General features: G+C 50.1%; 1 protein-coding gene across 2 annotated transcripts in view; it reads right to left on the bottom strand.

Annotated features, from left to right (window-relative positions):
• Nucleotides 1-21,914, bottom strand: part of Cacna1b (calcium voltage-gated channel subunit alpha1 B) — a 163,757-nt gene that overhangs the window by 85,589 nt on the left and 56,254 nt on the right. For both annotated transcript variants that reach the window (XM_032903164.1, XM_032903165.1), the window contains exons 11-18: nucleotides 21,244-21,453; nucleotides 18,278-18,390; nucleotides 15,341-15,453; nucleotides 12,969-13,100; nucleotides 12,677-12,749; nucleotides 6,084-6,201; nucleotides 4,465-4,532; nucleotides 1,488-1,594 (exon numbers count right to left, since the gene is read on the bottom strand). In XM_032903164.1, the coding sequence (XP_032759055.1) occupies nucleotides 1,488-1,594; nucleotides 4,465-4,532; nucleotides 6,084-6,201; nucleotides 12,677-12,749; nucleotides 12,969-13,100; nucleotides 15,341-15,453; nucleotides 18,278-18,390; nucleotides 21,244-21,453 (934 nt within the window). The remainder of the gene's footprint in view (nucleotides 1-1,487; nucleotides 1,595-4,464; nucleotides 4,533-6,083; nucleotides 6,202-12,676; nucleotides 12,750-12,968; nucleotides 13,101-15,340; nucleotides 15,454-18,277; nucleotides 18,391-21,243; nucleotides 21,454-21,914) is intronic.

Here is a 21,914-nt window from a genome sequence, read left to right as displayed (position 1 = left end):
TCAAGGGAAAGGGCACCCAGTGTGGCCAACTCCCCAGAACCTCTACTCAAACTAATGTAATACCATTAGCTCTCCCATTCTTGGGGGCACAACACAACACAGGGCAGTGAGGGAAGGAAGGCCTGGGCGATTTCTCCTGGCGATGAAAGGACCCTACACTCTTCCTAGGTATCAGTCAGAAAGGAGCGCCTTTAGGAATGGAAACCCCTGGAGGCAGCAGGAGCTGCTCACGGCTGGGAACTGTAGAGAAGGCAAGTGTTAAAAAGAGCATCGCTTCACACCACATGTCTCCATGAAGCTGGGAGCAGATTGTGCCAAATGCTTACCTGCCATCCTCTACAACAGACCACCACTAGCTCACAGAGCTCAGATAGGAAATCGGGACGATTTCCTGCCGAGTCTTATCAAGTCAGGATCAAAGTATTGAATTAAACTGCCCACCTAATCAACAACTGAACTGGCCAGACAATGAAACAACAGGATAGGCTTGTAGGCTGAGCTCCACAAGCCACCCATGCCACCCTAATGGGATGCGATACCCTAAGCCCGCCTGGCTCCCAGCATTGGTCTCTATGGGCTGCAGCCATTCTGGCTGACAATTCCCAGGCCAAATGCTCTCTACTAGGCTTAGAGACAAGTCCACTGAAAAGACTGCCTGGTTACCTCTGGGAAGGAGCAGAACCACGTTTGATACACACACACACACACACACACACACACACACACACACACACACACACACACACACATTGATCACTACATCAACATCTATGACCAACAAGTTCCAACACATAATTCAGCAGTGCAGTCATAAGTCACCACAAGGTGCTGTGCCCAGCCTATGAAAAGTGCGTGGCAGGGAGAATGTGCAGCCTCAATGCCAACAGGGTCTACTTCTTCCAAGATTTGCCTACGGCCAGGCCATGGGCCCAGTTTTCTTGACTCCTAAACACTAACTTTCCCCAAAGTCCCTACCTGTCCATGAACTTCACTGTACCTGAGGCCTGGCTGAATGACAGGGAGACGGGGTCTTCCCACAGAGAGCACTTACCCTTTCTCATCACAGATGCCTCCTTCACAAGCTCCTGCAGAGACATTTTTGGAAGAGGCTGGGCTGCCACAGAACCTTTTGTCTGTCTCACAAAGCACATTTCTGGAAACTTATGTGTAAAATCTACATGCTGACCCCTTGCTCTCCTGACCTCTGCCAGGGTTTTGCAAAGACAGGCCCACCAGGACCACCCAGACGCCATGCAGTGACTCAGAAGCCCAGCGAGCCCCAACATGAAGGCCACACACTCACACTCTGCCCGTGTGCAGGCGGGAAAGGCAGAACGTGTGCTCAGCTAAGCCCTTCGCACAGGCTCCTCTCAACACGAATCAAGGGAAGGGCCGTGTCTCCGCCAGCCCTGGCCAGGGCAGGGCTTCTGAGGACATGGGCTCTGCTGCTGCCCACACCACCCACACTCCGTTCCCAAGAGCCTTACGCAGCAATGGAGATGTTGGCAGCAGACATGGGGCTGACTTCAGCTACTTCTTTGGCCTTCTGAAGAGCAAGCTTCTGATTGGCTGCCTCTTCCATCTCCTCTTCATCCTATGTGAACAGCAAAATCAAGTCTTCTCAAGTCAAAACCTGACTGGCCACTCTGAGGCTGTCAGTCCTTCCCAATGCCTCTCTGCGGACATCCACGTCCTTGGTGGGCAGAGTGCCTGGTGACCCAGGGTAAGTTATCTCGGGATCCTCCAAGACCTCCCCTCGCAGGTCTGTGGACCAGAGTGACAGTAGCTGGGACTCCTGCAGCAGTGCTGTCCAGCGTGTTCACAAGCTGACGGCTCTGTCTGTGCTGGTAGGCGTAGCAAGTCCTGATCACCCCCAAACCAATACAAAGCCACTACCAGGGCATCTTTTTCATACCTCAAGCTCACCACAGCAAATCTGTCCCCTTCCCATCCCCCTGTCCTTCTGGGAGCTCTTGAACCACCTGAACAAAGCCAGCCTACCCCGCAAAGCTGGAAATAAGGTCCAGGCGCCGAGCCCTTCCCTGTCCCCATCAGGACCATGTGCCATCTTTGAGTTTCTCTGCCTGAACCAGTCAGACCCTCTAAAGCCACACGTGACTATTTGCCACTGTGATAGGACCTGCATGTATGCAGTTACCTGTCCAGAAAGAGAAATGGACACCTGGCAGAGCCTCTGGCCTTGACACCATGTCCAGCCAACAACGCCAACAAGCTTTGTTCTAAGACTCGGAATAAGTACCACTGCTGAGCCCGAGACCAGGCAGGGAGACCTCTAAGCTGTGCGTCTGAACAAGAGGACCCCCACGATTTCTTAAAACCCTCGAGTCTAGCCCTCCTGAGGCTAATTCCCCTGAAAGCTAACACTCCTCAAAATGTACCTGAATCTTGAGGAGCATAAAAATGACCCCAAAAACCTAGGCTTCTAGTCACTGCCCAGAAAATGTCACTGCAGAGGAGACCCTCAGGCCCAGGAAAGAGATGGCTAGTTCCTCAGACAGCACTCCCTGGCACAAGTCTTCAACGGTCTGAGACGGGCCCCTTGGGAAAGAGCCGTCCTGATCACTTCAAGGTATGTATTAAATGGCCTAAGTATTCTACAAATCATTCAGTTTGAATTTATTTCCACGTCACAGAAAAAGTCAGTGCTATGATACATTTGTGAAAGTGTTAAAGTATCACATTTGTGCCCTACAGGCTCACCTATCAAATGCTTGGTCTCTCGTAGGAAAGATCTGTGCCTTTTGGAAGGCACAGATCACTAGGAGATGTCACTATATCATGGTCTGGCCCCTTCCTGTCCGTCTCTGCTTCCGAGCCACCATTAAGAGAACAGCTTTGATTTGCCACAACTTTCTGCCATGATTCTTGACTTTGCCACAAGCCTGGGTACAATACAGTCAGCTAACAATGGACTAAAAGCTCTGAAATCATGAGACAAAATCAAAGTGTCTACCTATTTAGCCTTTTTTCTCTAATTTGTTTAGTCACAGCAAGGAAAAGCTAATTAACACCGGATGGATTAAGTCCTCCCTTCCAGCACTCAAGCCTAGCCCAGGCAGCAACATGTGCCCAGACATGGGGCTGTCATTGCTCCCAATTCCCAAGGCAGGAGGATTCTTGTTTAGAACTCACCATAGAGAGTTCTGTGTACAGGCAGGTCCATGAAGATCATGCCTCCTCAGTTTACCCTCACCCACGTGAGAACATGGAGAGACATCAGGACTCAAGTGTATTTCTACACAGGAATATCGCTAGTGTTCCAAATTCACATGGTTCCAGAAACACTACCACCAGGGATAGCTCTGGTAATACATGGGACCCTCCAGCCTGTGGAGCCCAGCCAGGAATCTGGCCAGAGCCAGATGGCCATACTCAGCACCGGCCAGACTGGTGACAATAATGAGCCAGCTAGTGGCACTCCTGAGTCCTCAGGTGCCAGAGGTCAGAGAAAAAGAGGAGCCCAGGACCTCAGGACCAGCTCCATGCAGGAAGAGAAAACACTAAGGAGAAGCCATGGCCACCACACTGCGTAAGCTATGCCCTCTCAGTCCCAGTGTGAGGAGAACTCTGGCCTGCTAAGGTCAGACTTGGGAGACGTGCACAGGTGCCAACTCGAGCATCAGAGAACGCAGAGCACCTCTTACAGAAACCTGGTACACGCACACATGTAAGGTGTCTGTAATTCTCTCGGGAGCCGCCTCTGTGCTGTAGCCAGAACTTGAATCACAATGAAGGTCTGAGGCTGAGAGCCCAGCTACGCAGCAGGTACCTGGACACAGAACTGAGGGTTGCTACAGAGGGGGTTCTGTCTTCTACAGGGAAACCAGAGAGAGATACATGTATAATCATGTCCCCCACTGGGCTTGGATATAAGAAATGAATATTGAATGGTCCCTGCTGGGTACCGCCTAGAGAAGGAGCTGCCCTGCTGTGACACAGATGTGCACAGGCAGAATCACCACTGCCAAACTGAGCATCTGAGGGCGGCCTCTCGCTGCCCTTTCAGGCATTCAGAACCAGCATTCCCTAGGGCCCACGCACTCATCCTGTCTGGGAACACTTCTCACCCTCATCACACACGTGCACTGGGGGCCTGCGCTCCTGAGACGTGTAGTCCTGTTCAGCCTGTACATCCTGTGCTCCCACACTCTATCCTGCAGTCCATTCCCCCTTCCAAAGCCACATCTTCTTTGGGAACCTGCCTACACATATACCTACCTTTAAGACCATGTGCCTCCTTGCTTCCGTGGCAACCCTCTGTACCCAGACCCAGATTACTATCTCTTTGTTCATGACATTGAGAAGATTCCCCTGGAGAAAAGTCACACGGACGCTGGCCCAGGAGCTGACCTCCCTCGTGACTCTATAACTTCATCCAGAGTAACATGTACCGAGCCCCAGACTCCTTAGCACCTTCTAGGCCACAGGTGGCGTTTTACATACCTTGGTCAACTCCTGGGCATTGGCAAGGTTGTCCACAGCAATGGCCAAGAAAACGTTCAGCAGGGTGTCTGGTTGGCTCCAGCTAAGGAATGGAGCCCTCTGCCCCACAAACTGTCTCATCATTCCATCATGGTTGCCCATGAAAAAACAGAAACGTCCATCTACCAAGTCTCCAGCCTCTACCCCCTGAAACCATCAGCCCATTCTGGGACCCAGTAAACCAGATGCACAAGGCCCCTTCCCCATGGCCTCAGTTCTCGCCAGCTGCATTGCCCCTCTACAGCTTCGCATGGCTCAGCCCTCTCTACACACACACAGACGGATAGGACAGCACAGCCTTGCTGAGACCGCGCAGAACCCCTCTAAGTACCGTGTACCCTGTGGACTAACCTACCACACACATGGAGGCTCCTCCAGGCCCCAAGCAGAGTTAAAGGCAGCAATGTGCAGGTATCCAGCCGGAGGGAGATCTAAGCACATCAGAAAGCACCCTCATTAAACAGGAGGGTAGGCATCTGATGGCTGACACGCTGGACTTAGTGCTTAATTGCTGTGATGTTGGTTGTCAACATCTGGAATTAACTAAAGCCCACATACAGAGGGCACATCTGCCAGCGAATTTCACTTAGTTTGCAGGAGGATGATCTATTTCTAATCTATACCTCTAAGTGAGGGACGCATCCCTCTAATCCAGATCAGCTGAGATGGGGAGACCTTTCTCCTGGACGCGCACATAAGGATGTGCAAGAAGGAAGCCCTTGCAGTTTGACTGTTTGCTCTTGCCTTGTTAGCAAGTTCATTCCTTCACTTGCCAGTGAATTAGAGCCTGCTTCCAGGATCCCAACTTCTCCTAAAGTCCAGCCTGATGGACTGAACAGCTACCAGATTCTTCAACTTCTTGCTCCCAGCCAGCCCTCGTTGGATTAGCTGACCTGCAGCCTGTAAGTCGTTCTAATAAATCCTATATCAACACACGTCCATTCTATAAGTTCCGTTACTGTAGAGAACCCTGACTAATATGGCTGGCTGCTGTGGCAAGTGTGAGGTCAACAGTGCTGTTCTGGCCCCTCCCTGAAACCAGGGCTATCCTCAACTTCCTTCACTCTGTGCTCGAATGCCCTCCAGGTGGGAGGATGGAACACTGCAAGAACCATCTTCACAGGAGGAGCCGTGCTACAATTCACAGATGTTTGGCTCCAGCTTACAATGTGATTTTGGGCTCTCCGACATTCTATCACTTTCTCTAAATGGGGTTGGTTCCTAGACCAACGTATCAGGTCCTGCTTGTGAAACTGTTGTACTACACATTCTCAGACCCCAACCCAAACCTCTTGGCTAAGGCTTCTCCCCTACCCACTCCATATCCACACCGCCTTGCAAGGACTCCACAGTTATTCAGTGTTTCCTGAGAGCCTGGTAACCTGCCCCAGCCTCTAGATGACCCTCTCCCACACCCAGAGACCCCCTCCATACTCAGTGCTCTGGCATCCTGGGGATACGTATCCCCACTCTGAGAAGGAACTGTTACACACCTCAGCCCTTCTGGAGGAAGCCGTGAGGTGGCTTCACAGGAAGAACGCTGCATATGAACCACTTGCACTTAGCCCCGAGAAGGATACAGTTTCCAAACAGTGTCAGGACGATGAAGTAAAAGGAAGAAAACATGCCTTTGCTGACTCCACCTTGTGACTCAATCCCATGATACATGACGGCATTCCAGTCCTCTCCTGTCAGAATCTGATGGAGAGAAAATGAGTATACAGCACATCAGAACCACGCCCCAGAGAGCACAGCACAGGCACACACAGACATCAAGGGCCAGTGTGCCCATGCACACAATTTAAGATTACAGGAGTTCCACAGGTCCAAGAGACAGAAGATGGCGGCCCAGAAGATGAAGCCATCTGGGGCCACTGGACCATACTATCATTTCTCTATAGACAACAGGGTTTGAAAGGGAAGCGAGCTGCTCAGAGACACGTGATGGAGGCGGGCCTTTGCCTCTCCAGCCTCCTGCTACCTTTGGCCACGAACGTCCCCTCTCATGGACAGACTAAACACAGTCTCGGCTCTATCAGCAAACCATGATCTCTACCTTCACTCTGAAATGTAGAAGCAGCATTGACAGTTCCGCTCTAGGAGCCTGGGCAACTCACTTGTGCCCAGGGCCGTGAGTTCTCTCTCTCCCTGCCCTGCCCTCCTTCCCACTCTTTGTTCTGGTCAGACATTTCACTGATCACTTGAAAGTATGATTTTTTTCACATAAGCTTCTAATCTGCTTGGGACTCTGTGTCGTATAGCTACGGTTATCCTGTTTATTCTTATGGGACTCTATTTTTCTAGACCCATGTACTGAATATGCCACCCTTCCCCACTGAGTTTAATGTCATATTTCTCATATAGCCAACTCTTTATCCATGGAAATCATGTCTCAGAGCACCATATTCTGCTCTTTAACATTTGATCTTTACATATGCCATGCCATCATCACAACTAGAGCAACCCAAGAAATCCTGAGACGTATCATAACAGGTAACTCCCTCCTCAATCTTGGTCACTCTTGGATGTTTCCTGTCCACAAATGTCTGCTGTTGGACCCAAATCAGCAGCTGAGACAGGTGCCCCAGGAGACAGACAGACAGACAGACAGACACATGTGCGCGCACACACACACGCATACACACACACACACACACACACATGCACACACACACACACACATGCACACACACACACACACGGCTTTTTGGTCTGTATGCTACTTGACTTGCATTGTTCCTGTGACCATGGTGTCAAAATACATTGATGTCATGAAAAACTTTTTTTCCCCTAAAATGCCTTGCTTCTGCTAACTTTCAGCTGTCCCTTGAAGGCTATATAAACCCCAAGTTATAGCTAAGGCTCAAGGTAAGAAGCAGAAAGGCAGTGTCCAACCCTTTCCTTCTTAAGCCGAGCTAAGTAATTACTGTTTACTTGTTAAAAAAAAAAGTATGTTTCATCTAAGTTTTCAAATCTATTGCCTAAAGCTGCCATAAAATATGGGAATTTAAAAAAAAAGCTTTTTCTAAATTGTTAGTCCCATTAAAGTTATAATTTGTTTACTTTTAGATTTTGATGATTGCATTTAAGATTACAAATTTCATCCTGGAGAGATGGGTCAGCAACACTTGCTGCTCTTGCAGAGGACCCAAGTTCGAATCCTAGCACCAACACAGTGGTTCACAACCGTCTGTCAGATTCCCTGAAACTGGTCATTCTAACCCCTAACTATGTAACTAGCCCTTTAAATAGAAACTAGCCCACAATCCTCATACACCTATCAGGCGGATTAAGAAATCCAGCACCAGTGGCTGGAGAGATGGCTTGGTCGGGAAAGGCCCTGCTGCATTTGGAGACAACTGGAGTTCCGGTCCATGGACATCAGCAGCTCACAGCTGCTGTAACTCTAGTTCCAGGAGACCCAACCCTCGCTGCTGGTCTCGTGGGCATCCACATGGTTACACACACCCACATGCAGGTCATTTTTAACTTTTAGAAAGATAAACCATCCCAGTGAGGCTTGCGTCTCTCGATGGACCTGACCAGCTTTGTCCTCCCTAGTTAAACAGTTTCCTGACTCCAGGGTTTATCGCTTCATGTGAGCTTTTACAGAGTATACAGTATTATAGAACAATATCAAATTACACCAAAACCTGTCTGATCCGCCCAAAATCACATTTGTGAGAGGCATCCATCCTGACGTGTAGTTCTAGGTCAACTGTTTTCCCTGGTCCCACACGACACACGTTCCCAGGATGATGACCACTCTGACGTACAGAGTTATTACAGCGACTGCTGCTGAACTGTCCCATCTGTACCTGAGCAAACCCAGCCCAGGAAGTCACTGTCCAACGTGACTTTAACTGCCCACCAGCAGCACACGGAGGCTCTGAAAGCCACATCTTTTCTAAACTCCGATGTAAGCTTTCCTGCTTTTGGTTACCGTTCAAGACAGGGTTTAGTTTGCATGTCCCTGGGTGATGCAGTCAGGGCTATGATAGCTGATTCCCCAGTGTTTCCTTTCCTCTGCTATTGGCCTGTGTCTTGCCCTTTTCCTACCACAGAACCTCCTCTCTTTGGTTTATGTGTTCTCAATACTCTAGAAACCAATCCTTTGGTACTTGCTGACTCTGGGATGATCTCCCTGGCTCTGGATTTTTTTAAAGCATTTAGTGGTGTCTTCGAGTGCGTCAAATTGCTTGGTCGCTGACTTGGGCTGTGCATTTGTATTTCCTTTAATACCTTCTCTGCCTTTAGTTAATGCCGTGGCACCCTGTGTGCTCTAAAATTTTTGGTCTGCTCACTTCCATACCAGGTGCCATGCAGAAATAAATCCTGCTTGCCTTTGGGTTTGTTTGTTTGCTTTTTTCTTTTTCAACTTTTTGATCAGGAGATGGGGACAGGGAGCACTGTGTGTGTGCTGTGCTGTGTGCGGAGGTCAGGGAGGGTTTGTCAGTTCACTCTTCAGTCTAACTTTATGTGAGCTCGGGAGCCGGACTGAGGTTGTAGGGTTACACGGCAAGCGCTCTTCCCCAGCAAGCCCCCTCGCCAGCCTCGCCCGTCTGTGTGACTAACCAACGCAAAGGCAGCACATGTACTTTATCTTTAATGAGTATTTTCCTTTCTTTTCAATTCTAAAAACGAATCTTCAATTTTGTTCTTATCCTCCTGCACTGAGACTGGTGTAATCTGACGGAATTCACGCAGCCGCCTCTCCACCCTGCCAAGTGTATTGTCACATTCAAATGCCTCTTCATAGCAAGAACTTCCTAGCATTAAGTTGTCTCGAGCCTAAGAAAAGTCCAAGGTATTAAAGGAGACTGTTTGCTTTTGTTTCTTGTTATTTTATGATTCTGTTTTCCTTCGGGAGGGGTCCCTTGCTATACAGCCCAGGTTTGCCTCAAACTCGAAGTCCTCATGCCTTACCCTGAGGGCTAGAAGTACACGCAGGAGCAGCCACACCTACTTTTTGAAGAAAGGCTTAAGTGTATCTTTATCTGACTTCTCGATTCTTCTGTATTTTTGCCTCTGTGATCATGACATATCTTTTTCTTTTGTCATACTGTCCTTGTTTAGAATTCCCCATCATGATAATTTAGCCTCAGAGTGAGTGGGGAACATACATACTCTCTGCGGTCCACACACTTGAAATAACCTCCAAATATTTAGGAGAACCCGTTTATAAAGCTGTCTTGCTGGCTTTGGTCTGCAGTGGCCCTGGCCTCCCATTTCTTCCTCAGTACTACCTCTCCTTAATGGCCATCTGAAGTGCTCCCAGCAGCACCTGGGCACAGTCCTCCCGTGTGCGGAGTCACAGATCAAAGACTCAAGGTTCCAGGCTCTGAGACTGTACCCCAATATACAAAAGTTAGTGCCCATGACCTTCTGGTGTCTGTCAGCCATGAAATCGGCCATTAGAGGTTCTTGGTCTTCTATGAAATGCTAGTCCAGGGTGGCCCTTAGGGTGTGGTCTTCTATGAAATGCTAGTCCAGGGTGGCCCTTAGGGTGTGGTCTTCTATGAAATGCTAGCCCAGGGTGGCCCTTAGGGTGTGGTCTTCTATGAAATGCTAGCCCAGGGAGGCCCTTAGGGTGTGGTCTTCTATGAAATGCTAGCCCAGAGTGGCCCTTAGGGTGTGGTCTTCTATGAAATGCTAGACCAGGATGGCCCTTAGGGTGTGGTCTTCTTCTATGAAATGCTAGCCCAGGGTGGCCCTTAGGGTGTGGTCTTCTATGAAATGCTAGTCCAGGGTGGCCCTTAGGGTGTGGTCTTCTATGAAATGCTAGTCCAGGGTGGCCCTTAGGGTGTGGTCTTCTGCACCGTAGTGGCAAAGCCTCTGTGAACATGTGTTCCCACCTAGGACACAACACTCCTCTATCTTCTTATTCATTTCTTTTTGTATTTTCTGGAACTGAACTCAGGGTCAGTGCATGCTAGATAAAATCTCTACCCCTCAGCTGCACCTCGAGCCCCAGCCCCCCCGACCTTCAAGCCCAGAATATCCAATGCACCAACAACCCCTTTGTTCCCATGCTACAGTCAGCGGTACTCGCTCTTCCCAGCTCGCCTGTCCGCCATGCCTTGGCTTGTGTCCAGAGTGCAGTCTACCTATATTTTTAACTTGGATTGCTATAACTTTAATTTCCATAATTTCTACTAAGTTCTTGTTCTTTGGTTCAGGTGCTTTTCCTCAGTTTGGGCATTTCTGAGGGTACTTCCTTGTTCCTTAACTCAGGTGCACTTGCTCTGGAATCCCCTTCTCTGAGTAGCCTCACCTCCCCACCATGGGTATGGGTCCCCTCCAGGGCCTCGGGATTCCACAGTATTTAATCTGTAGCCCCCATGAGAGAATTAGGTTTTTTTTTCCCTCTCTGCACCCCTCCCAGCCACACTTTCACCCTAGTCCGGAGCCAGGGTCTCCTTTCCTGGATCTTTGAACTCCAGTCCAAAGACATCCTGCTAAAGACAGGCCAGCCTGTCCACATCTCTAGCCTCCTTTAATATTCACAGTGCCTAGCCACGTGTGCACAGCACGCAGCCCCTCTGCCACTGTCCTGATGCTGTGCTCAGAGCAGATGTGAGGTTGGGCTGGTCGGTTCTAGTCACCTTGAACCTCAAGGGAATGTAATCATCAGATTGGTCTGTGTGGCATTTTCTCCACTGCTGATTGGTGGGGGAGGTCCCATCCCGCCATGGGTGAGGCGGTCCTAAGAGTTGGAAAACAAGAAGCTGGCCATGAGACTGAAAGCAGAGAAGTCCTGCCTTCGATTCTGCCTGAATTCCTACTCCAGCTTCCCTCAGTAACAGACTATGATCTGGGAGTGTGTAAGTCAAATAAACCCCTTCCTCTCCAAATTGCTTTTTGGTGATAGTGTTTATCACAGCAACAGAAAGCAAACTAGGATGGAGGTCTAGTCAGAACCCTTTGGACAAAAAGGCCCAGTTCTCTTAACTATGCACTTAGCTCCTTTCCTGGGGGTTGGGGGGGGGCACAAGAAGCAGAGGCATAGTAAGACTGTCCTACCAGTCTGGAGCCATACCTGGGTTCTCACTGGCTAGAACCTGCCAAAACCTGTTTACTTATCGAGCCCTCTAACCTGGCCTCCAAACACTTGGTCAAGGACGACCCTCTCAACATGCTCACTCTAGGCCTTAAATGTGGCTCTGCCAGCCTTTCTTCCTTGGTGCCTGGGTACCCTAGTCCATGACCCACAGGAAAACACTCCTTCCCAGCATGAACATCGACTTCCCAAGCAGACACAGTGGACTCTGCCAGGATCCAGGCTGAAGCAGCACATCTCTATCTCCAGAGGCTGACAGGCCCTACCCCACACTAGAGACTCCGACTTTAGAAGCTACTGACCTGTTAGCAAGCTAAGGTATTATTGACAGGAAAGGAATGATGACAGGTTCACTTGGGGAGTCCAAGGATGGAGCATGGATAGAAATCCTAGGACCACAGGATTCTCTTGGCCACTGGTTAATTGGGTCTAGATTATTGGCCAGAACCATGCCCTCCCCGTAAAAGGGGGAGCAGAGGTTCTCCCACACATGTGGGCTTAGAGCTGGGCTTAGGTCACCCCTTTCAGAGGCCAAGATCCTAGCTAAGCCCCACCCATCCTGTCAGTCCCCAGACAGGACAACAGTTTTTCCTATCCTGTCCACTCTTAGGCAAGGCATCCAAGCAAGAATAAGGTGGTCCCTGGAGCCAATAAGGCTCCCATCAAACGGACAGTTGGCCCACAGCCAGCTTCCAGGGGGCAGTGGCGGGCACATATCCCAGAATGAACGAGAATGGAGCCACTGGGCCTGAAACAAACAGGAGAAGTTCAGGAAGAGCTCTGCTTTGTCTCTGAGGATAGAAGCAGCCTCGGGCCTTAGAACTAATGAACTGATGACGTGGACACAGGCAGGCTGAGGGAGCTTCACCTTCTCACCCCACCCCTGACAAACTCAAGTGGGAGCTCACAGACCAAACAGCCCATGGGAGTATCTATCGCCCGCCACCCCCCCAACCCCAGTGGCAACCCATTTTCCCTTGGCACCAGGTCCAGGACCTGCCAAGGCTCATCTTTCGGTGTGAAGTTATGTTTAAACATAGGACCTCTAACTTCGCTAACTCTTCCCTTGCACCTAGGGGACATGGAAAGTGAGAAGAGACCAAGCAGCCTCACCTGAAACACGGTGAGGATGGCAGCTGGGAAGGTATCAAAATTGGTGGTTGGAGTCTCATCTTGAAAGTTGAACCTGAGGAAACAGAGAAGTCTTGAGTAGAATAAGTCCCGTCAGGAGGCTGGGGACCAGTCCCTGACATCAGCGTGCTCACTGAGTCCCTGACACCAGTGTGCTCACTGCTGGTGCTCTCAGTAATCCCAACCCCACTGGAGAACCCTCAGGAAGGAAGCAGGTGGGAAAGCTCTGAGTCCAGCCTCCCCTGGCCTGCCCTCCTAATCCAGGGCTACTTACTGTCCCCCAAACAGCTGCATCCCCAACAGAGCGAAGACCACAATGAAAAGGAAAAGCAGGAAGAGAAGGCTGATGATGGACTTCATGGAGTTGAGGAGGGAAACCACCAGGTTCCTCAGGGAGTTCCAATACCTGAGAGGCAGGAAGGAGGGCTGAAGCCCAGCTGGGCCACCCCAGGGCTGCTTCACACCCACCCTGCTCCCTGTATTCAACCTGAGCCCCACCCTCCATATGAAGCACACATCTCTTCAGGAGTCAAAACCCATGATCCTATACGCTCAGTTCAGCGGTGCCATAGCAACAGCAGACACGCAGCCGCAGCACTGGACCCTCTCCCAAACTGCCCTGTTCTTATCAGAAAGATGCCCTGTCTGTCAGGCGGCCAGCTCCAAACCCAGACTTCACACTTTCTAACCCTTGAGCTCAGTGGTTCTCAGCCTTCCCGATGCTGCAACCCTTCAATACAGTTCCTCACATGGTGGCGATCTCCGGCCATGAAATTACCTTGTTGCTACATCACAACTATAACTGTGCTACTGTTACGAATCATAATGAACATCTGGTATGCAGGATAACTAAAATGTGACCCTGTGCAAGGGGTCGTAACCCAGAGGTTGAGAACCATTGCTCTAGTTGCTTCACCAGCCAGTGTTCAATTGGCCAAGATATGGCTAACCTGGCCCTTCTTAAGGTTGCTTCACCATACTCTTCAAAGAGAAGTGAAAATACGACTCCCGTATTCACAACCAGTCTTCATGGCATACAAGGCCCATCTATATCTGTAATGATTCTGTTCCTGAGTGACAGGTCCAACTGCCACCCCCAGCTCTAGACATGCCACCTGCCTCTGCCCCTCACACCTGCTATTCTGTCACCCTGACACAAAGGATGAGGGACAGCAGAGCAGGTGCAAGCCTCCCTGTGCTCACCTTCCTAGAGCACTGCTATTTGCTCCTTCCCCCTGGTTCCCGTGGTGATGGGCCACCACCCTCTGTGAGCCACCCTCATCTGAGTAGATTCAGAAGTTTTAGAAAACTTCTGCCTGGCCTTCCGGCCTGGAAAGAGCCTACGTCCCTCCAGACACTGTCACTGACCTCCTCAGGAGGATCTGAAGGCCCCAGACTTGGGCAAAGGCATTTTCCTGGGGCCTCTCCTACCATAGGTACTTAAGGGAGACCAAGAAGAGGTCAAAGGGCATGCTCAGCACATTTGCCAGCCTAGCTGGACAGAATTCCTGCATAAACCTCTTCTCCGCTCACGCATCTCTGTCCTTAGGTGGTTTGCAGTTTGGAAATGAACTTGTTGGAAAGGCCTAGCAGAACCTCAGTCGACCGGGAGGTGACTGCGGTGCACGTGCCACCTGGACTCGGGGTGGAGATCTTCAGTGCCACAGCTGTTGGAACGGCACAAAGCACAAGAGCCTCTGAAATACGAGGAGCTCAGCCCATGGCAGCCTCTACTCCTGCTAGGACCACTGTGGAGAGGGCCCTACTTCCTCCTACTCCTCCCTCCTGCATTTTTAACGGGAGCGGAGGGTCTTGTCTCCTCCCTGGGCCTCAGGCTTCTCCTGTACAAATGAAGCAACTTTCTTCCAGAGTTAAGATTTATGTGAACTGGAACTAAAAGCTGAGTCTAGTGTCTATCCTAGTTCCAAAAGTGGGGTCAGGAAAGTGGGGAAATCAAGTCCTGGAAAAGGTGCCACGTAGGCACCAGGCTGACTGCCATGAGGTAAGGGCACACCTCTGCACGGTGGCTGGGCAACAACCTGGGACAGGACAATGGGAAGATTTCTGAGAACCTCTGCTTTCCTCTATTTTCCCTAGCATAGACATTTTCCTTCAAATACATCATGCATTTTACCACATCCACACCTCAGTCTCTCCAGCTCATTCCCTTCCCTCACCCCAGTCTTGTCTGTTTCCATGTTGTGTATGTAGAATCCACATATAAGAACAATCTTATAACATGTGTCTCTCTGAATAGACTCACTCTGCTTACTTCATATGAAGACCTCTAGGGGTATTTTTTTAAATAAACAAGAATTTCTGGTTTCTCTATTTACCATAAAGTCACCTTTGAAGGCCTGGAAGATAAAACTGTTAGCTTTAAGAGAAGATGGAATCAAACTGCGGGTGCTACAAAATGTAAAGAGAACCAGGGAAGGGCCTGAAGCACTGTGGCCACCCAGGACAGCCCTGACAATGCCCTGAGGCCAGAAGGCGCTCCAAGTGTTGTTTCACAAACAATATTGTACTTAAGCTAAAAGGCACAGAAGAGGCTCCAAGACACCCGCCATCTCCTGTGTTCCAGCCTCACGGGCTGCCTCTGCCCATTCCCCCAACCAGGAGCACGCGGATGACAGAATGACATACTTGGTGACTTTGAAAATCCTCAGCAGTCGGAGAGCCCGCAGCACACTGATTCCGAAGGAGGTTCCTGGCTTGATGGCAGCCCAGACTACTTCAAAGATACTCCCCACAATCACCTGAAACAGACAGTACCAACACAGGGCACATCTGTATTTGGACACCTGAGCATGCATGGATGAAGCTGACACACACGCACGCATGTCCAAGCATGTGCACTGGCATGACCGCATCTCTCAGTAAATGCCCACCAACTCTCCAGTCGTACAAGCCACAGATGCAATGTTGTCTATCTTGCTGTTCTGGGCTCTTCTTCCTGGAGCACTCTAGTAGCCTGTGGAGAGGATCAGGTGACCAGGAACAAAGCTTGTGGCATGCTTGGGCCATGAGCCTGGCCAACAACCCCAAGGTAGAACCGGAATAACTAAGACCATCATTAGAGATCGAGCCAGCGGCCTTTGAGTGTGTCACATTGGAACTCTTCCCTCACAGACAGTGAAGCACAATGCATTTGTTGCCTTGAGACACTGAACCTGAGACCACTGCCTTCCAAGTAGGAAAGATCAGCATGGGCTTTAGAAACACAGTCGTATACCCTTGTAATGAAACCAAGAAGGAGTAAGTAGTAGTTTTGGAGCCAGAGAACAGGTTCTGAATGGCCGGTCAGTGAGCGTGACAAGTGCCCTGAACACTGAGAGCCTTGCTCATTAGGACCTACAAAGACACCAGGAAAATCTCATTGACAGCCAGAGGAGGTGTGTACCATGCTCCCCTGACAAGAAGTCTGGCCACAGTTGCTCGTAGCCGTGGGAACAGTAGAAAATGAGTTCAATAAACTGTGAGGTATAATCTGCCTCTGGAGAGCGACAAGCCAAGTTCCTGGACTCTCATTCTGCTTAGGCTAAACATAAAAAGCAAGGACAATCTAACAGAAGGGAGCCAGGACTTGCTGGTTCAGAAAATGCCCAGCCTGTAGAGATACCAAGTCATGCCAACGTTGAGATAGGGCGTGGTCTAAAGACGATGCCAAAAACACCACCGTAACTTCAATGGATCTGAAAAAGGGCAAAAGGCAGTTCTGACAGGGAATCAACATATGACTCCCAGCTCAGTCCTGGCTAGTGTGTGACTTACAGGCCAGTCGTAAAGGAGCTACAAGGTTAGGGTAGACTTCTTACCTAGTCCTAGAGAGTAAGAGATCGGGGTGTACGACCAACTCTGACTGAGGAACTGAGGGACTGGGGTATAGTCCATGCTTGCGCCTAAGACGGTGAGTTCTCCAGGATGTTAAAGGATGCTAACCGTAATGTATCTCAAGGAAACATGAGCAGAAGGCTTATTCTGTCGGACTTGATTTGTATCTAATGGGGTAAAAATCCAAGAAAGTCTATAATATATCCATAAAAATAGCCTTAAATGCCCAACATGCCCTTTTAAAAAGTGCAGGTAGAGACATACCAGGTTGACTGAAAAGGACCAGGGCATAGAAAATAAATTTGGTCCCTAGGGCTACAGAGAATGCTCAGCAGTCCAGAGCATGCACTGATCTTGCAGAGGACCCGAACTTGCTTCTCAGTGCACACAGCGAATGGCTAATAACAACTCGTGAGTCCAGCTCTGGGGACATTTGACACCTCTAGCCTCCATAGGCACCTACACACACAAAATTAAAAATAAAATCTTTAATATATATATATGTGTATATATATATATGTGTGTGTATATATATATATATATATATATATATATATATACACACACACACATCTTTTGAGTCCCTATTGACAGAGCAGACTGAGAAAACTGTCAAACATGCACCACTTCTCGTAGAAAGAGAAAGCTCTAGGGGCAGAACCCAGAGCCCCCTGGACACCCAGGCTGCAAGCAGCTGAGACCACTGGCACTCGTTCACTGTGCTTCCTACAAGCCCTTTTCTGAGTAGGAGTTGCGTGTGAAGGCCAACTTCTCCCACTGCTCCTGTACAGTAACCTGATGTGGAAGAGAACGCTTGTCACAGTTTCACAAGTCTACAGACTGACGACCTCAAGAACTGCAACTTGAGAAGAGGAAAACTTGAAGCTATGCTGAAGTTTCCCTCCATCTGGCCGAGTCCCTCTCCCTGTCCACACCCAGCATCCCAAGTCATTCCACACGGCTGCTGTGGACTTCCACAATACCTAGGCAGGTGCCAACAGGACCGATCCTATAGAATAGGTCCTCTGCTCGTGTTTCCTTGAGCTATATTACAGTTAACATCCGTTAGCATCCTGAAGGACTCACCGTCTGAGGAGTGAGCACATACCACAGTCTCTCAGTTCCTCAGAGCAGAGTTAGTAGCACTCCCTAGGACTAGGTTGGAAGTAACCTTTGGGCTAAGCACATCCTGCATGCTCTGTTTTGCAGTCCTACCCTGAATCTGCTCTCTACTCTCGGGGTGAGCGACAGCAGCAGCAACAACTCTCCCTGAGACCTCTCTGACCCACACAGGTTAGGAAGAGACCAGGCCAGGCCTACCACATACTCTCCAAGATGGTGAGACGAGCACAGCATACTGTTCTTTCTAAGAATCACAGGGACAGGCGCCCAGGCTGGACTGCAGGGTGTAGGATGCTGGGCCACAGTTCCCTAGCTCACTGGGAAAACTGAGCTGCCAAGTGACAAGATCCTAGGCACAGAAGGAGCTACGGAACCTTGACTAATTGTCAGTCCATACATAGGATCAGGGAGGGAAGGGCATGGCCTTTGGGAAAGCAGCTGCCGATATTCTGGCCACCAGGCAGAGCGAGGACAGACCTCCCTCTACAGCTACTTCTTCCCAGTGTCTGTGCAGCCTCCTGGCATACCCTGGATCACAGAGCTCAGCCCACCGGAAATATGTAAGGGAGAAGGCTATGCACAGCTCAGATTCACCTGACAAGGGGCTCAGTGAGGCATCTTACTCACCCCAAAGTCAAAGCAGTTGAAGGAAGACCGGAAGTAGCTTCTGGGCCCTAGACCGTACATCTTCAGGGACATCTCTGTGAGGAAGAGACCCAGGAAAACAAACTCTGCAAAGTCTAGAAGTCAGAGAACAGAAGGGTTAACTCAGACCCCTCTCACCTGGCCTCTAGCCAAGCCCGGCAGCATCACACCGCTGACCCCACCCCACCCCCACCCAGGGCTTGCTCTGTGTCCCCTGCTCTGGCCACAGCTCAGGACGGGGATAAAGAACTAAAAGATCGGGAGGTACACCAGGCCCAGTCTGTGTGGGAACAAGTGCTCAATGGTGAGCGAGCTGCCTCTGGATACTTCAGAGGAGTCATAAGGCTAGGCACAGCCTGGTGGCCCTTCCGCCTCCAGGTCCATGCTCCAGATCCCTACCTCCATTAGGGACAGCCTTCTGTAAGGACCCCAAGAGAACCATGTTTGATTTGAACCTTACTTATGTGTTTGCCTCTACTAAATGGAAACCTCTCCACCAACCATCTAGCGTGAGCTCTAAAGGCACCAACAGTTTTTGTGACCTCTGATCAGGGCAGTAACTCAGAACCCAGAGCAGAGCCACACAAACCACAAAGTCGTGACGACAAATGAAAGACAACTTTCCAGGGTCTCCATCAGCAGAAAGCCACTGCCAACTGTCCCAGGGCCTGTGTCAAGGACATGGGGCTCCTGATGGAGCAGATGGTATAGAAGAGTGTATTCCTCCATGCCAGTGCGCCCTGAGATCTGCCTGCACTCACCGCTCTCGGTTTGCAGAGTTGAGTTACTCATTCCATAGCATCACACAAACAGAGAGGAGAAATCCACTTTACAACCCAAGAGCAACTTAGTCGAGTTAACACACCCTCTGGAACCTCTGTGAAAATTGTCAGATACCTGTATTTACATGGGCACTAATAAGAAGGCCAAGAGCAGAGACAGGACCCTGCCCTGTCCGGCTTGACACCGTCCAAGTGATCAGCACTGGGTCTAAATATTGCTACTCAGCAGTTCTGAAATACAGGGGCAAAGCTGCACACACCAGTCTGAAGCAGCTCAGTGGGCAAAAGAGACAGAAGGACCCGACACGCCTGTCTAACGCCCAGAGTACCTCATACCCACAAGAACAACTCCTGTGCCACTGGGCTCCTCACAGAAACGGGCCATCTGCCACCTGTACACTAAAGTGAGGCTGTTCATGAACCAATCTGGATTTTCAGAAAAATAAGAGGTTTTGACAAGAATTGTCAGGGGCTAAACTTTCAGAGAAAGAGGTCAGCAATGTCCTTATATTCTGTCAAGACAGCCACGGCCTCCCTCTGAGGCAAGAACGGGTTCCTTCCTAAATCTTGTATTATCCATTCGCCCGGCAGGCACCAGAGCTGCTGGGAGCTGGCCTGGGAGCCAGCAGTCATTGCTTTCGCTAGGGAAGCGAGAGTGAAGAGTAAATGTGTTTTCTACAGTCAGTGAGAAGGCTCTTATCACCAAGCCTGACAACCTGAACTTGGCCCCCAGGACCCATATTGTAAAAGGAGAAAATTAACTCCTACAAAAAAAGTTTGGTTTTTTGTTGCCGTTGTTTGTTTTTTCTAGTGAGAGGCCAGTAGCCATGGGAACAGAGTCGAATGCTATCTGTCTAATGAGTTAGACTTCGGAAGGCTCAAGGGATGATGAGGCTCGACAGCTCCCCTGCATTTAGCTTTGGCTTCAAAGGCCCTGGCAGAGCTTTGGACCCTCGGGGGTGGGCAGACAGACAGACAGAGCCCATCTGTGCTGCGGCAGAGCTCCAGTTAGTCTGCTTCAGCCTCTGGGCAAGCCTACCGTACCTTACTGGCTCAGTCTGGCCATCAAAGACAAAGCCTCAACACTAAGAAGAAACATTCAGATCAACCTCCTTCATTCATTTTCCCTCAGTGAGGACAAGAGAGCCAGGAATTACAGAATACCTCTGAGAAGAGAAAGCACCAAGGGGCACGTCTCCTGGCAGGCCTATCTGTGGCCTAACCCAACATTGGGGCATTTCTAGCTTTATGCCCATACACATCACACATGCAAGCAGACAATATCCCACAATGTAGACACATAGCCTACTCAGACGGCAAACACTCTGCGGCTAAAGACTAGAGATACCACTGGCTCCCATGAGAGAAGCACAAGCCTGAGCAATTGAGAGAGCGGGAATCGGACCTTCCGTTACCACACAACCCCAGTGGGGGATGGAGACATGGGATGTGAGCCTGGAGAACCAACAGAAACAGTAAACTCAGTCCCAAGAAAAGTTCTCGGATACCAACCACCCCTGGACATGGGTCCTGGAGCCAGGGCCTGCCCTTGCGTGATGCACACTATCCCTGACCTTCTCCCGACGGGAGCACAAGTCAGGCTGGCAGTTGCTGACACCACTGCTCCAACAGCCTCTGCTACCTCTACACCTTTTCCTATCAGGCAAAGAATTGATTTCAATATAGAACTTTAGGAAGCTACAGCCTAGAATCCTCTTCCCAAAATACTATGCACACGAATGCATGTGACTGGCTCCAGGGGGCTTCAGTGTCTATATCTGAGGGAGCCCTCAGGGGATGAGCAGCTTTCGTGGTCCACAGAATAAGGCCTGTGGTTACACAAGGGTAGCTATCGGGCACAACACTGAGCCAGCAGAGGCCACAATGGAGTCTTGCTCTGTCAAAAAGGGCTCTTCTGAATGACTGAGAAAACTTTTGGCTAACAGAGCCCCTCTGGAGAAAGTGAACAGAAAACAAGCCCTGTTCCCTGTACCCACTGCAGATGAGAAGGGTGAGTGCAGCCAAGGCCTGCAGACACAGAAAGCAGCGCGTTGACTGCAGAGCAATCTTCAGAGACATGGGGTATCGTCCAGAGCATCCAGCACCAGGATCTCAGGCTACAGAGCAGTGAGTGGGAGGCCCTGGGGAAGGCTCTAGAGTACGTACACAGTGCAGTGGTAAGCCGCTGAGGCTGATTATAGTGTACCATGGCCACACACAACGTGTTCAGGGCCACCACGCACAGTACCACCCAGTAGAAGCTCTGTGCTTTCACCATACGACGGATAAGGAACCGGAACATCTTCTCCTTCCTCCGGAAGTACGATGAGCTCTCTGTCTTCCCACTCTTGAGGCTGGCACGAGCAAAGGGAGACCCTGCAGAACAAGTCTTGATGAGGGCTGAGGAACTGTGGACTACCTGGACAGCACCACCCACCTAGGAGCATCCCCTTCAAGTCCACGCCCACTCTGAGGACATCTTCCTGAGCACAGGCCACTGAGCCCCTTACCTCCATGGCTCCTGCCTGGATTCTAGCCCTTTCTCATTTCTCAGACTAGGGAGTCCAGGGCTACTGGGTACCACACTGGATGATCAACAATGTCTTTGGTCCCAAAAACCCTCACCAATTTCCAAAAGGACAGCTCTGACATGGGTACCCACTGCAGGTATTCAAGATTTTACCCAAAGGTATAAACCCCACCATTAATACCATCTATGAAATGTAGCCTTGGTGCTCTGAAGTCTCTACCCTTCCCTTTTGCCTTGTCAACTAGGATCAGCAACCGCTAACCACCTGTTTCTTAAGCAGTTCTTCTGGAACGCAGCTAAATGCTTA

Source organism: Rattus rattus, chromosome 5 (assembly GCF_011064425.1).
Source record: "Rattus rattus isolate New Zealand chromosome 5, Rrattus_CSIRO_v1, whole genome shotgun sequence".
Taxonomy (NCBI): Eukaryota; Metazoa; Chordata; class Mammalia; order Rodentia; family Muridae; genus Rattus; species Rattus rattus.
Note: the sequence above shows the minus strand (reverse complement) of the source record. Positions and strands in the feature narration are given on the sequence as shown.